Source organism: Diceros bicornis, chromosome X (assembly GCF_020826845.1).
Source record: "Diceros bicornis minor isolate mBicDic1 chromosome X, mDicBic1.mat.cur, whole genome shotgun sequence".
Lineage (NCBI taxonomy): Eukaryota > Metazoa > Chordata > Mammalia > Perissodactyla > Rhinocerotidae > Diceros > Diceros bicornis.
The window spans coordinates 64,684,660-64,700,360 of NC_080781.1; the positions used below are offsets into that span (position 1 = coordinate 64,684,660).

At 38.1% G+C, this 15,701-nt stretch overlaps 1 protein-coding gene across 5 annotated transcripts in view; it reads left to right on the forward strand.

Annotated features, from left to right (window-relative positions):
* The window catches only part of TAF1 (TATA-box binding protein associated factor 1), a 69,419-nt gene that overhangs the window by 48,622 nt on the left and 5,096 nt on the right, over window positions 1-15,701 (forward strand). For all 5 annotated transcript variants that reach the window (XM_058536148.1, XM_058536147.1, XM_058536149.1 and 2 more), the window contains exons 33-35: window positions 10,162-10,229; window positions 10,568-10,684; window positions 15,131-15,256. In XM_058536148.1, the coding sequence (XP_058392131.1) occupies window positions 10,162-10,229; window positions 10,568-10,684; window positions 15,131-15,256 (311 nt within the window). The remainder of the gene's footprint in view (window positions 1-10,161; window positions 10,230-10,567; window positions 10,685-15,130; window positions 15,257-15,701) is intronic.

Below are 15,701 nucleotides of genomic sequence, written 5' to 3' on the forward strand. Positions count from 1 at the left end.
TTAAGTACAGTCACAACATTGTGCAACCATCACTTGATCACTATCCATTTCCAGAACTTTTTCATCATTCCAAACAGCAACTCTACCCATTAAACACTAACCTCGCTCTCCCAGCCCCTGGTAACCTCTGCTCTACTTTCTGTCTATGAATTTGCCTTTTCTAGGTACCTCATATAAGTGGGATCATACAATACATAGAATATTTGTCCTTTTGTATCTGGCTTATTTCAGTTAGTATAATGTTTTCAAGGTTCTTCCATGTTGTGGCATGGATCAGAATTTCTTTATGAGTATGTAACATCTCTCTCCTATTCTTTACCTGCCATTTATGCCTCACTTAGCTTTAATCTGGCTTCTACCCTGCCCACCATAACCAAGTGAATAGGATCACGTAATTGCCAGATATAGTGGGCACTTTTCAGTCCTTATCTTGACCTCATCCCAGTATTTGACATCACTGACCATTTCTTCCTTGAAACTGTATTATGATTGGCTTCATAACTTGCAGCTCTTATTTTGCTCCTACCTCTTAGACTGTTCCTTTTCAGTCTCCTTTACTGAATGTTTTTCTGCCTGTTCCTATAACTTCAACTCTCACCTCTTTCCTGATGACTCTCAACTCTATTCTGGGCAAAGATCTATATCCCCAACCACCTTGTGAACATTTTCTCTTAGATGTCCCAGTGGAACTTCAAACATGCCTCAAATGGAATGTTTTCTATTCTTCTCTATTCCAACTTTCTTCCTCTGTCCTTTACTCCACTCACTCCTTTACTATTTCTATTCTGGGTTTAATGGGGCGCTAGCATCACCCAGTAGCTACATCCAGAAACCTCAGAGTTATTTTTGATTCTTTCCCTTGAATAAATCCCCAACTTCCAATATATCACTCAAGCCCTCATATTTTGCCTAGATTATTACAATAAATAGTCACCTGGCCAATGTCCCAACCTCTAGACTTACCTCTTTCTAACCTGTCATTCACATTCCTGTCAGATAGATCTCTTTTTTAAAAAATAAAAAAAAAATTCATACTTCTTATAGAAAGGTCAAAACGTCAAATAGAAATATATAAAATTAAAAATTAAAGCTTCTGCTTACCCTCCCACCCCATCTCCCATAGTTTCATTCCCCAGAAGTAACAGTTTAGTGTATATCCTTCCATACTTTTTTCTGTACTTGTACAAAATATGTTTAATAATTATGCATAGTTTTAAAAAATTTTTGTTTTTTTTACAAAAATTGCCATTTTTATAGTTATTCTGTAATTTGCTGTCTTTGATCATGAATATATCCTGATCCTCTTTTTTAAACTTGTGTTTTGAAATAATTAGACTCAAGAAATTACAAAAATAATACAGAGAGTCCTGTATACCCTTCAGCAGCTTCCTCCAGTTATGACATCTTACATAGCTGTAGTTCAGTATCAAAACCAGGAAATTGATGTTGCTACATTACCGTTAACTAGATTACAGACCTTATTCAGTTTGCACCTTTTAAAAAATGTCTATATTCATGTGTGTGTGTGTGTGTGTATAGTTTTATGCAATTTTGTGCCATCATGTAACCGCAACCACAATCGAGATTTAGAACTGTTCTATCACCACAGAACTAACTCCCTGATGCTCCCTCTTTGTATACATATCCCCTGCCACATGCACCTAGCACTGTCCTTGTTCCCTGGCAACCACTTATCTGTTCTCTATCTCTGTAGTTTTGACATTTGAATGTGTTATATAAAGAATAATACAATATTTATGAGATTGACTTTTTCCATTGAGCATAATTCTCTTGAGATCCATCCAAATTGTTGTATGTATCAATAATTCCCTTTTTCTATTTGTTGAGTAGTGTTCCATTGTACCAGAGTTTGTTCAACCATTCACTCATTGAAGGACATTCAGGTTTTCAGTATTTTGCTATGATGAATAAAGCTGCTGTGAACATTTCTGTACAGGGTTTTGTGTGAATATAAATTTTCATTGCTCTGGGATAAATGCCCAAGAGTATGATGGTAAACGTATGTTTAGTTTTATAAGAAACTACAATACTCTTTTTCCAGAGTGCCTGTACCATTTTACAATTCCGCTAGCAGTGTGTGAATGATCCAGTTTCTCTTCAGTATTTAGTATTATCCTATTTTTTTAAATTTTAGCTGTTGTTCTGTCTCGTTGTTTTACTTTGCATTTGTCTAATAGCTGTTGATGTTAAACATCTTTTCATGTGCTTATTTGCCATCTGTATGTTTCCTTCAGTGAAGTGTCTGTTTATGTCTTTACCCCAGTTTCAGTTGTGTTGTTTTCTTATTATTAATGAGTTTTGAGGATTCTTTATATTATTCTAGGTGTACACGTCCTTTATTAGATATATGATTTACTAAGATTTTATCTCAGTATGTATCTTGTCTTTTCAGTCTCTTGACTATGTCTTTGGAAGAACAGAAATATTCAATTTTGATGGAGTTCAATTTATCAGTTTTTTCTTTTATGGATTGTGCTTCTGCTATATCTCTAAGAAGTCTTTGTTTAACCCAAGGTCACAAAGGTTTTCTCTTATATTTTCTTTTAAAAGTTTATAGTTTTAGTGTTTTACATTTAAATCTATGATCCATTTTGAGTTAATTTTTGTATACGGTATGAGGTTCATATTCAGGTTCTTTTTTTTTGCCTGTGGATGTCCAGTTCTTCCATTGTCATTTGTTGAGAAGACTATCCTTACTCCGTTGAATTGCTTTGAGCACCTTTGTCAAAAATCAGTTGATTGTGTGGGTCTACTTCTGGGTTTATTTTGTTCCATGGATCTATGTATCTGTCCCTTTGCACACCTCTGTGGTTACATAGCTATATGGTAAATCTTATTAGGTAGAGTGATTCCCCTCACTTTATTCTTTTTCTAAGTTGTTTTCTTATTCTTTTGCCTTTCCATATAAATTTTAGAGGAATCTTATCTATATCTACAAAAAAGTCTTATCAGGATTTTGATAGGAATTGAGTTAAGCCTATAGATCAATTTGGGGAGAATTGACATCTTATTGATCCTGTCTTGTTGTTAGTACATATCATTCTTTTTAATGTATTCCATAGCATAGATATATATATCGTAATTTATTTAACCATTCCCCTGTTGGGCATTTAAAGTATTTCTATAATGCTGGTTTGCAAGCAGCTTTTCCCTCTTTTTGTATTTCATTGATATTATTGCATGCTTGTGGGAATATTTGCGTAGGAAATTTTGATAGACGTTCTGAAACTGTGTTCCAAAAGATTGTATCTGTTTATAGTAAAAATAACAATGAGGGAGAATGCCTGTTTTCCTACAACCCTCTCCAACACTGGGAATTATCAGTGCTTAAAAATCTTTGCCAATCAAATTATTTCTTTAAAATTCAAGTATAGGGCCGGCCCCATGGCTTAGCGGTTAAGTGCGCGCGCTCCGCTGCTGGCAGCCCGGGTTCGGATCCCGGGCGCGCACCGACGCACCATTTGTCCGGCCATGCTGAGGCCGCGTCCCACATACAGCAACTAGAAGGATGTGCAACTATGACATACAACTATCTACTGGGGCTTTGGGGGAAAAAAATAAATAAGTAAAATTATAAAAAAAAAAAAGAATGTTCTAAAAAATAATAATAATAAAAAATAAAATAAAATTCAAGTATATAACTTAAACCAGAATTTTCCATCATAAAAATTTACATGCTCACTTAGAAAAATCAAACCATATAGAATTGTATAAAGTGAAAAAGAAAAATCTCTCTGTCCTTTCCCTCTTCCCATCCCATTCTCTAGAGTAGCCAGTGTCAGGTTTGATGTGAAGCATTCTGGACCTTTTTCTATATGTACCATATACTTTTTCTTTTTTGACAAGTTAAATCATATATTTACATTCTGTTCTACAATTTTCTTCTTTCACTTGACCATATGTTATGGACAAGTTTTCATTCATGTAAGTATGTGATCTTGTTTAAGTAAAATCTGTTCATATGTGACTGAAAAAGGCAGAAGAGTTAAATGTCATTATGTATGTTTCTGAAAAAAATATCTAAATTGGATTTCCGCTTTGTTTTTAAAAATGCTGTGGCTGAAGTAGAGAGAGATTGCCCAGTGGTAATTGTAATTTGGCATTTCATTTCTATGAGAATACTGCTTTGTTGTGCAAGAATTCAATTTCTGCTTAAATTTGATAGAGAATAAATGTATGATGTCCATAACTTAACTAGCCCTCTTCTCTTACATACTGTATTGAGCTAGAAGCTAGTGATATAGCAATCTGGTATAAGGCAGCATCTCACCAAAAATCCTGTACTTGTGGTGAGTGAGATAGTATAATATGCCAGTAAACAAATATGCACCAGAAAATATTAAGGCTACAACCAAGTTCACATTTAACAAAATATCATTTGGGAAAATAAAGATTTTTATTTATTAAAAGAAAAAGGAGACACAGAAAAGTAGGCTTGCTTTCAGCCCTGGAGTTTCCATAATGTATTTTCAAGGCAACTTTGTGGTGCCAGGAGAAACAAAACAAAACCTTACCATGAAGGATATGGTGCTAACTTCAGTGCTAACTTCCCTCATATTTATTCTATATAAGCTATTGTAGTTGGTGTCATGTAGAGTTGGGCTAAGAGTATAGAAAGAAAAATGGGCACAGGTAGACTTAGTGGCCTAAATCTAATGAGTGATTGCCGTAAGCTTCATGAGGGCAGGAACCACATCTATCTTATATCCCTAGTGCTTAAGATAATATCTTAATCAGTATCAGTAACTATCTGTGAAATGAACTAATAGATAAAGGTGCGGTACCGGGAAAGAGTGGAAAGTGGTACTGTAGAAGCCACGGGATTAGAGTTTCAAGGAAGAAAAAGTGAATGTCCGTTGCAAATATAAAACAGAGCTTCTAAGGTCAAGTCTGAAAAATGCCCACTGGATTTGACAGTTAGCATATCACTGTTGACTTGATGAGAACAATTTCAGTGAAGTTCTTGAACACTGCCTCCCTCTCTGACACAGCTGCTATTTTGTCTACAGTCCCTTAGTACTTTATACATTATTGAAATTATGAGTTTGTGTGTATGTATCTTCCATGAGGCCATGAAGGGCATCAAGAACAAGAACCTGTCACTTGTTTTCTTTTTTGTTTGTTTGTTCTGCTTTGTTTTTTATTTTTTATCTTTATATCACCAGAGCCTGGCACTGTACCTGGCTTATATAGTAAGTGCTTAAAAATGAAGAGTCAAACCCTATTATAAATTTTACTCTATGGGGGCCGGCCCAGGGGCATAGTAGTTAAGTTTGCACACTCCACTTCGGTGGTCCGGGGTTCGCAGGTTCAGCCCTGGGTGCGGACCTATGCACTGCTCATCAAGCCGTGCTGTGGCAGGCATCCCACATATAAAGTAGAGGAAGATGGTTACAGATGTTAGCTCAGGGCCAATCTTCCTCAGGAAAAAGAGGAGGATTGGCAAGGAGGTTAGCTCAGGGCTAATCTTCCTCACCAAAAAAAAAAAAAATTTGTACAGGGAAAGGTGTTTTGAAGTGTTTATATTGTTATTTTTCTAGTAGTTGTACAGATATGAGATGAGTGTATTTAGCCAAGGCTATATATTTTTTTTAAAGTTGCTAAATGGAATGGTGGTTCATTTGGGAAAAACAAGCATTTTCAGGTTCTTTGGGGCTTTTCATCAGGTAGGTCCTGAGTGTAAATCCTCCCCTTGCCCAGTGAGATTTATTACCCCAATTCCCTCTGGGTAGTTTGTAGCTCCTTGAGTTTCTAGTCCAGATTCTGAGTGAGGTTCTGTTACTCTGGTTTGAGAGATCAAACCTCTTATCTTGGAAACTAAACATCTTAATTTGCATTTGGTCCACATTCTGCATAATGTAAAGAGCCTATCTACAGTCTGAAAGATTAGATTCACTTCTCTTTTTACCTTTTCTGGATCTAATTTGAGATAAATAGTTAAGAATTGGGAGAGCCCAAGCTCATCTCTTTGGGATCTGTGGACTATGCATAGTTGAATTTAATAATTCTAGTTTCATTAGGAATTAGCTGTGCAGATTTCTTTCTTTTTTTTTCTCTTTTTAAATCTGGCACTGATTTTTTTTAAAAAGCTTTTGACTGCTACTGAGCTTCTATTTTATTTTTTAATTTTAATGGTTCACATTAACACATGCATATCCCCCGCACCGTTCCCTGTCATGATAATAATTTATGCTTGTTTTGGCAGAGCACTAGGAGGAAGGTTATTTTTAGTATTTGGGGAAAGGTTCTCAAAGGAAATGTGAGCTTAGAAGTGATCACTAACCTCCTCTTCTCCTTGGTGGTGCAAGACTGCTCACCAACTTGACTGATATTTTTCTCTGAAACCTTTCAGATAGCAATACTACTTGTTTTCCCAAATTAACTTAGAAATGACAAAAAGAATTTTCTTAATTTTCGTGGAATATCAACTTTCCAAAGCTGTCATTGGAATTACCACTATTTAAGGACATTTGGATTTGAATTATATGTGATATTCTGTAGGCTACTGCCAATTCTTATTTGGAATGAGGCAAAGTATAAATAAATATATTTCTTTGACAAGGTATTTGTAGTTGCTTTGCCATGCAAAAGGAGAGAGAGAAAAAGCAAAATATATTCAGAAAAACATTCATTTTTGTAAATAGGTAGCTTATTCTCCTGTAGGGAGAATACTCCTGTAGGCCTAATAATTCACAGATGACCTTATCTTTCATATTCATTATTGTGTCATTCTGGAAATTACTTTATAAATTAATTCTGATTTTCTGTGTAGTAACCCTTTAGGGACTGGGAAATTGGAATTCAGTTTCTCCTTACTCTTTTTTTCCCCCACAGTAGCCCAAACCAGCACTTTAATTATTCCCATAGAGGCCCTTTTATCTTTGTATGTCTCTTCACTGGACTCTTTTCTTCCTAAGCTGTGAAAATTAAAGCTGATCATCTTACTTCTAGTAAGCTCTTGACTGCTGCAGAATATAGAGCAATATTTTTAGCTTTGTGGAGGTGGTTATGGACCCCTTTGAGAGTCTGATGAAAAACCACAGATCCTCTACCCAGAAAAAATGTATGTTACGTGCAGAATTTTGTTTACAGTTTTGGGAGCTTCATGGCTCTCTCTCTCTCTCATTACCACCCCATTCAAGAATTCCTGGTATAGGTAGGGATAAGAAAACATCTGGGTATTTTTATCCTTTTTTGGTGGTGTTAACAGGGGTTTTACAACTCCACCACCATCTTTCATCAAAAATACTTTAATGCTACTTTGCATATAGTAGAGTAATAGAGTTAAATAGCTGAAACTCTTGCAGCTCTTGAGAACATGGACTGTCAAACCTGAGAACAGACACAAACAGGTAGGAATGAAAACACATAGACAAATGTGTCAGCTATGTAAATAAGTGTATTTTTTTTATATTCTGGGGGTATCATTAGTGGGTATTTCTTTAGAGTTGTGTGTTGCAAAGAAAATGGGGAGGAAAGAGGTCCCATCTTCAAAATGGTTTAAAGTAAGAGAAAAAACTTTGCAAATGTATAAAACTCATTTTCCCCTGTATTATAAAGGAGAGCACTGAGATGTTGAAGAGTTGGTTTATGTTTAGGTTTCAAAACTGAGGTAGAGTAAGGGCTGAATTTTTAATCTGTAGGTTGGAATTTTAGCCATGAGGCAGGTCCCTGTAGGTAGAAGAGCCAGTATACTGTAAAAAGCTGCTGTTGTACTGACTCCGTGAAGGAGGCCTGTAACCTGTATGCAGCCTCTTTTCTCTAGCTTCATGCATTACTGTCGACATGAAAGCTTGTCTGATAACTTTTGCGGTCTGTCTCCATCAGTATTTTGAGGACCAACCTACTGGTGGCCCTAGGAGATCAGAACTCTAGAAACTTGAACTGCAGTCTTCTTATCACTCAAACTATTCTTGATTGTGAGCCAGCTCTAGCTGTCTTTATATGTGTCTTAAGTATCTTGATGGTGAACTTAGTTTTATTTCTGGTTTATTTGTGTTTGGCACAGTCAACTTGTGTCAGGACACAGCTTTATTTTATATCTTTTAAAAAATAGATGGCCGGGCCGGCCCCGTGGCTTAGCGGTTAAGTGCTCGCGCTCTGCTACTGGCGGCCTGGGTTCGGATCCGGGCGTGCACCGACGCACCGCTTCTCCGGCCATGCTGAGGCCGCGTCCCACATACAGCAACTAGAGAGATGTGCAACTATGATGTACAACTATCTACTGGAGGGCTTTGGGGGGGGGGGCGAAAAGGAGGAGGATTGGCAATGGATGTTAGCTCAGAGCCGGTCTTCCTCAGCAAAAAGAGGAGGATTAGCATGGATGTTAGCTCAGGGCTGATCTTCCTCACACACACACAAAAATAATAAAAAAAATAAATAAAAATAAAAAATAGGTGGCCTATACTTGTGAGAGGTTTTAACTGGAAGAGACTTCTTTGTTCATATAATAGCTTGTATTATTACAAGCTAGGAGAGTAGGTATGGCGTGAAAGCTTCACACGTGCATGTAGTATATTTTTTATCCTTTACATCCTGATAAACAGTAGGTTTAATTCAGGGATCACCTTCTCTGTGAAGCCTTTCCTAATTCCTCTTTCCCTTTTACCTCCCAGAATGGGCCACTTCCCCCTCTGTGCCTCTACTGAACCCTGTATTTTTTCATTGCATTGTATTACTCTATTTGTTTATAGTCTATCTCACTGTACTAGACTATAAGCTTCTTGAGGATATGGTCTATATCTCACTCATTTCAGCGTATAATGCATAGCACATAGAAGGTACTCAAAAATGTTTTATGAATGAATGGTTGAATGAACATGATATTCGAGACTATCATAAAGCACTTAAGGCAGGGATTAAAAAACTCAGATGCCTTCAGGGTCCAGGTATAAATGAGTTAAGTAAACCTTCTAGGGACTGTGGTAACCTGGAGAACACATGCCTTATCTAAAAGGGGTCCCTGCTACTCAGCTCCAGCCATTGCTATCTTGTGGGAATGCTGACCCCATGTTGCCACATCTTTTAATTTTTTAAGAGAAGCCAGACATTTGGGGTTTTATATGAAATCTGTTAGTTGTTAAATGTTGTCAACTAAGATTTTTTTTAACTTTTTATTGAGGTATAATTTACATACAAAAAAGTGTTGTATTATGGGTTTACAGCTCAATCCAGTCGCGCAAACTAAACTTTTTATGTGGGCCAAACAAAATTGGATTGATCTGCAAGTCACCAGTTTGCAACTTGTGACAAAGGCCATATGGGGAACTGTATAGTTTGGTTAAGAATCGCCTAATAGTAAAAGTGCCTTAAAGAGACACATCAGCCAAATGCAACATGTGGACTTTATTTGGATTATGATTCAAAGAAATCAAATGTAAAAGAACATTTATGAAACAGTTGGGGCAATTTGAATGTTGACTGGCTATTTAATAATATTAAAAAATTATTGTTAATTATTTTAGATGTAATATAGTTAGTTTGTTTGGGTTTTTTTAATAGACTTTATTCTTTAGAGCAGTTTAGAGCACAATTGAGTGGAAGTTACAGAGAGTTCCCATATACCCTGTGCCCCCTACACATGCATAGTCTCCCCCATTATCAATATCCCTCTCCAGAGTGGTAAATTGTTACATTCGATGAACTTGAATTGACACATCATTATTACCCAAAGCCCATAGTTTACCTTAGGGTTCACTCTTGGTATTGTACATTGTGTGAGTTTAGACAAATGTGTAATGACATGTATCTATCATTATAGTATCATACATAGTTATTTTTTAAAAGAGTCCTTAAAGATACATACTGAACAATTTATGGATGAAATGAAATGAAGCTGGAATTTGCTTCAAAATAATTATGGAGGACTGTGAAAGTTGAGGTTTAAATGAAACAAGATTGACCATGTGTTGATAATCATTGAAGCTGGGTAATGGGTACATGGGAGTTCATTATATTAGTGTCTCTGTTTTTGTATATGTTTGAAATTTTCCACCTCTAAAAGTAGAGCAAGAGTCCAAGTTAAAGCTGAAGCATGATTTTGTGGGTCTGGGATAATGGAACACCCCTGCTGGTGACAGTATGTAAATTTCTGGAACTGAAGTTTGCAAAGGTAATGGTGTTTTCTTTTTTCATTTATAGGGCCTGAGAGTCAGTATACTAAGACTGCCCAGGAGATTGTGAATGTCTGTTACCAGACATTGGCTGAGGTAGGTGGTAAAGAGGAGGTCCCCTTGAGATCTAGCTTTCTGGAATCCCTTCGTTTCTTGGGTGAGAAGGCCTTCCCTGCCTCTCCTGTTTTGAAATGGAACATCCCACCCCTAACCCTCAGCCCACATCCCTTATTTCCTTCCCTGCTTTATTTTCTTACCTAGCACTAAATGTTTATAACAAACTGTATAATTATTTATTTTAATTATCATGTGTCCTGCTACTAGAATAGAAGCTCCATTAAGACAGGGATTTTTATCCTTGTTTTGTTTACTTTTGTATCCCCAATGCCTAAAACACATGTTGAATGAATTCACTAATTTTCTGTATTTCTCAGTATGATGAGCATTTGACTCAACTTGAGAAGGATATTTGTACAGCTAAAGAAGCAGCTTTGGAGGAAGCAGAATTAGAAAGTTTGGACCCAATGACCCCAGGGCCTTACACACCTCAGGTGAGTCTGAGGACTGGGAACCTCCTTTTGCAGTTTTCTTATTGGTTTGGGAAATTGGGAGCATGTTAACAGATATATTTACTGAGATACCCTTCTTCTCTGTCCTTCCTCTTTATATGCCTTTCGTGTGCTTTCTTGTCTTCTCAAAGGCTAAGGTGAGTGAGGGCCATGGGTCTTGGTGGCCTTGTTGAATCCAGAAGAGGCAGGTGTGGGATGAATGAGTGGGGTGGGGTCTTAGTTGTTTAGGCAATAGTTAGGAATACCAGATCCCTGACTGCTGTGGCCAGACGCATCCTCTTGAGTGTCAGGAGCTCCCTTGCCTGTGAATTGGGGGTCTAGGACATGCCTAGAATATAGACTTATCCATTATAGACATGGGCCACGTTGTTCCTGTGCCTTATAGATGACTGATTACTCATCCCTCAGAGGTATCTCAGTGTAGCTCAGATGTGACCCATTTTCCTGGATTGACTCCCTCTCCTTGTAAATGAAGACAGGTAATATTTATAATGTTCTTAAATTTACATGTCAAAAGACTAGAGAGCAGGATTAATAAGAAAGTTTCAGTTTTTCTGACCCTTGAATATGCTAAGAGGATATTTTATCTATACCATACTCTTAGAGGGCTGGCATATTTGAAGAATAGGACTTACCAGAATATAGCATATTCTGGTATTGGAGGCACTATGGTAAAGTGGAAAGTACATGAAGTTTGGCATAAAACAGGCAATAGGCCTGGGTTTGAGTCTTAGCTCTGCCTCCCTCTAGCTTTGTGAACTTGGGAAGTTAACTTCTCTAACTCAGTTTCCTTTTCTCTGAAATGTACTTGTCAGGATTGTTGTAAACATTAAATGAGTTCATTTGCCTGGCACATAGTAGACATTCAGTAAATGTTTGTTTCCTTATCTGGATGAAAGTTGTCTACAAAGTCCTCAGAGGCCCTTCCAAATTTAACCAAATATTTTAATGTAAAATTCTCCCAATTCCCACTGGAAAACTTTTTTTCATTCTATTCAGGTTTCACTCTGAACTGAGAATGCAACCTCTGTGATCTCTGTTGGACTGTTGCTGTCTCTGTCTCGTTCATGCCCTTTCCCTGTCTTATCTTTTACTTCCTCTTTCACCCCAGAACCTAGGTTACTGAGGGGTCAAGTATAAAGAACCCTAAGATACTTCTTCCAGGCCTAGAACAAGGAAAGGCTTTTGGAGTCTGTGGTCATATTGGGTCAAGGGGGCTTGGGTGAGTGATGTCGCCCAGGAAGCCCCTATTTGCTAAGAGGCCCATAGCATCCACAAGGCCCTTTCTGGTTAGTTAAAGCCATCATTCCCCAGGAGAATCTAGCCACTGAGTGGCACGTGGGTTGCTCTAGTCTATGACAGCCTAAGCCTGGTCCTTTGGTGAGTCAAAGCCTTAGATCCAAAAGTCACCATCCCAAAGGACTAAGGAAAACCTGGCAACTGTGCTCCCTCCTGAGCAGTAGCTGTTGTTCGGTGCAGTTAGAGGGTTTCCTATGAAGAGCAGGGTGTAGATAGTGCCTCCTCATTATTTCACTTCACCCTCTCATCGTTGTCTTCACTCACATATACACATTTTAAAATAGTAAGCCCAATTCATTACCTCTTAACCTGTGGAAGATGCACATGAGTGATTGTCCTTAGTCATTACTACTCTCAAACCCAATCTTATTCAAGAGTGTTTGCGTAAGTTGAACTTGTCATAATACGATTCTGGTTGTATAGAAAAATAACAGTAATCACACTTCCAACTCTAAATGGTGCTACAGTAGTCCCCCCTTATCCGCAGGGGATATGTTCCAAGACCCCCAGTGGATGCCTGAAACTGCAGGTAATACCGAACCCTGTATATACTATGTTTTTTCCTATACCAAGGTCTTATCATACGAGGTGGCCATAACTTTTGCAGTTTGAGGTGCAGCAGCAAAATTAGTGCAAATTTCTTTTTCATCTTCACGATTCCACGGATAGATTCGTTCTTACTGTAGATTTCTTAGCAACCTCAGCATACAATTTTTTTCTTTCCTTATTAAGTCAAGAACTTCCACCTTTTCACTTAAAGGAAGCACTTTACAGCTTCTCTTTGGCATAGTCGAATTGCCAGCATCACTACTCTTGTGCTTTGGGGCCATTATTAAGTAAAATAAGGGTTACTTGAACACAAGCTCTGCGATACTGCAACAGTTGATCTGATAACCGAGATGGCTACTAAGTGACTAATGTACAGGTAGTGTACAGTGTGAATACACTGGACAAAGGAATGATTCACATCCCAAGTGGGACAGAGCAGGATGGCAGGAGATTTCATCAAGCTACTCAGAACGACGTACAATTTAAAACTTATTAATTGTTTTTTTCTGGAATTTTCCATTTAATATTTTCAGACTGCAGTTGACTGCAAGTAACTGAAACTGCAGAAAGTGAAACCACAGATAAGTGGGGACTATTGTAGTCAATAATGTATTTTCACTTAACAGTTTCCACCTGGCTTATATTGCATCATACATTCAGCTTATCACTTTATCCAAAACTACTCACTTTCCAGTTTCCCACAGACCCTTTTATTCCCTGATTTTCTCTTCTCCTGTTCCAAAACTAGTTTATCTGCTCGGTAAAGCTTTGAATTGTTTTCCTCTCTTTCTCCAAAACTCTCTTCTTAATCAGCCTTGCTTGTTTGCTTTTAAAAAAACACAAAGTAACACATAAGTGGATTTTTTTTGTTGATAAAAGTAACATGTTCATTGTGAAAAAGTGGAAAATATAAAGAAGAAACAAGTTACCTAAAATCAAGTCCACCAGTCAAGTCCAAGTGGAAAGAACCAGCCACTGTGAACATTCTCTTGTTTCTTTCAAATTTGTGATGTGTCTGTGTGTTTGTGACTGTGTGTGTGTGCGCATTTATAGACACACTTTTTTTCGTTTTGAGGAAGATTGGCCCTGAGCCAACATCTGTTGCCAATCTTCCTCCTTTTTTTTTTTCTCCCCAAAGCCCCAGTAGATAGTTGTGTGTCATAGGTGTACATCCTTCTAGTTGCTCTTTATGGGACGCCGCCTCAGCATGGCTTAATGAGCGGTGAGTAGGTCTGCGCCCAGGATCCGAGCTGGCGAACCCTGGGCCGCCGAAGCAGAGCATGGGAACTTAACTGCTACGCCACCAGGCCGGCCCCTATAGACACACTTTTAAAGTGAAATTGGTCAATATAGTTCTGTGTCTTGTTTTCACTTCACATTATATTATGAGCATTTTATTTCATTAAAGAGTCTGAAAACATGATTTTTTAATAGCTATATAATATTTCTGCCCTCAACCAGCTTTTTAGAAAACTCTTTCCTACTTCTCCAGTCTGTTTTTTGTTTTTTTCCCCTAATTTTTATTATTTGTGTGTGTGTGTGTGTGTGTGTGTGTGTGTGTGTGAGAGGAAGATTGGCTCTGAGCTAACATCTGTTGCCAATCCTCCTCATTTTTTTGCTGAGGAAGCTTGGCTCTGAGCTAACCTCTGTGCCCATCTTCCTCTATTTTTGTATATGGGATGCCTCCACACATGGTTTAATGAGTGGTGCATCGGTCCATGCTTGGGATTCGAACCTGCGAACCCTGAGCCGCCAAAGCTGAGTGCACGAACTTAACAGCTATGCCACCAGGCTGGCCCCCAGCCTGTTCTTTATTAGTCCCTCCTGCCCTATCACTGAATAGTCCATTTGCTAAATCCTTGTTCTCTTCAGGAGCGGGAAGAGGGAAGGGATCTGTAATTTATTGAATACCAGGCATTGAGTAAGGAGCTTACACATATCTCTTAATTCTCCCAACAACCTTGTGAGGTAGACATTATCATCCATGTTTTACAGTTGAGGAAACCAAGGCTTAGAGAGATTAAGTAATTTGCTGAAGTTACTCAGCTAGCAAATGGTGGAGCCAGGACTCAAACCCAGAACAGTTTACTCCAAAGCCCATGATTTTTCACCACACCATTTTGCCTCGTAGCATCCTCTGATGAGCTCATAAGCTGTTAAGCCATTCCATGCTCTTGTTGGAATTGAAGTTCTTTTATTCCATTTCCTGTTAGATGTCTCTAAATCAAACAATTAAAGTAGCACTGCTATGAAGCCCTGGGCCTAAAAACAAGAAGACAAAGCTTACAAGAAACTAGGTTATTGACCAGAAAAGCTGTTAGGACATAGAATTGTCCCATAGCTTTGATACTTTTCTGCTTCAGGCTTATGATCATATACATCAGATGCCTCTCTGCTAGAATGAACAACATTTATAAGATTCCCAAAAACCCGTCCATAAAGCTGTGTCAAACTGTGTTTTCACTTTAAATGGATTGCTCTGCATGACCCTTTTCTGCAATGAATGCTCTAAAGGGGAGTTCTTTGTATTTCTTACTCGCTTTTCTAAATAGAAGCTAAATTGTATGATTTGTGCCACAGCCTCCTGATTTGTATGATACCAACACATCCCTCAGTATGTCTCGAGATGCCTCTGTATTTCAAGATGAGAGCAATATGTCTGTCCTGGATATTCCCACTGCCACTCCAGAAAAGCAGGTGACACAGGTAGGATGTTCTTTTTCTCTTGTGAGATTGGTGGTCTGCTTTGGGGTGGGGAATGGGGAAGTGGTGATGTGATATAGGACATGTGTCAAAGATGATTGGGCCCCTTGGTCCTGAGAATGAAGGCTTAGAAATGTGATTTCAGGGTGGGATGGTGACAGGTCACATGACTGGCATTGTCTTCTGTCTGTCCCCATGGGTAGAGTCAGGCACAGCAGAACTTCAGGGAAGGCACGATGTGAAAAGTATATGAGGCATCAGAGCAACCTGACAGGTGACTAGAAAGACCAACTGCATTCAGAGACAGAGTTCAAAATAATTGCCCTGATGCTTTACTGTATGTATACTATAATCTAAATTAAAATTATTTATAAAATTAAATTAAATTTTTTAAAATTAGCTTTTTCTAGAGGTATCAGAAGATACTCCTGAACTGAAGTGAGAAATC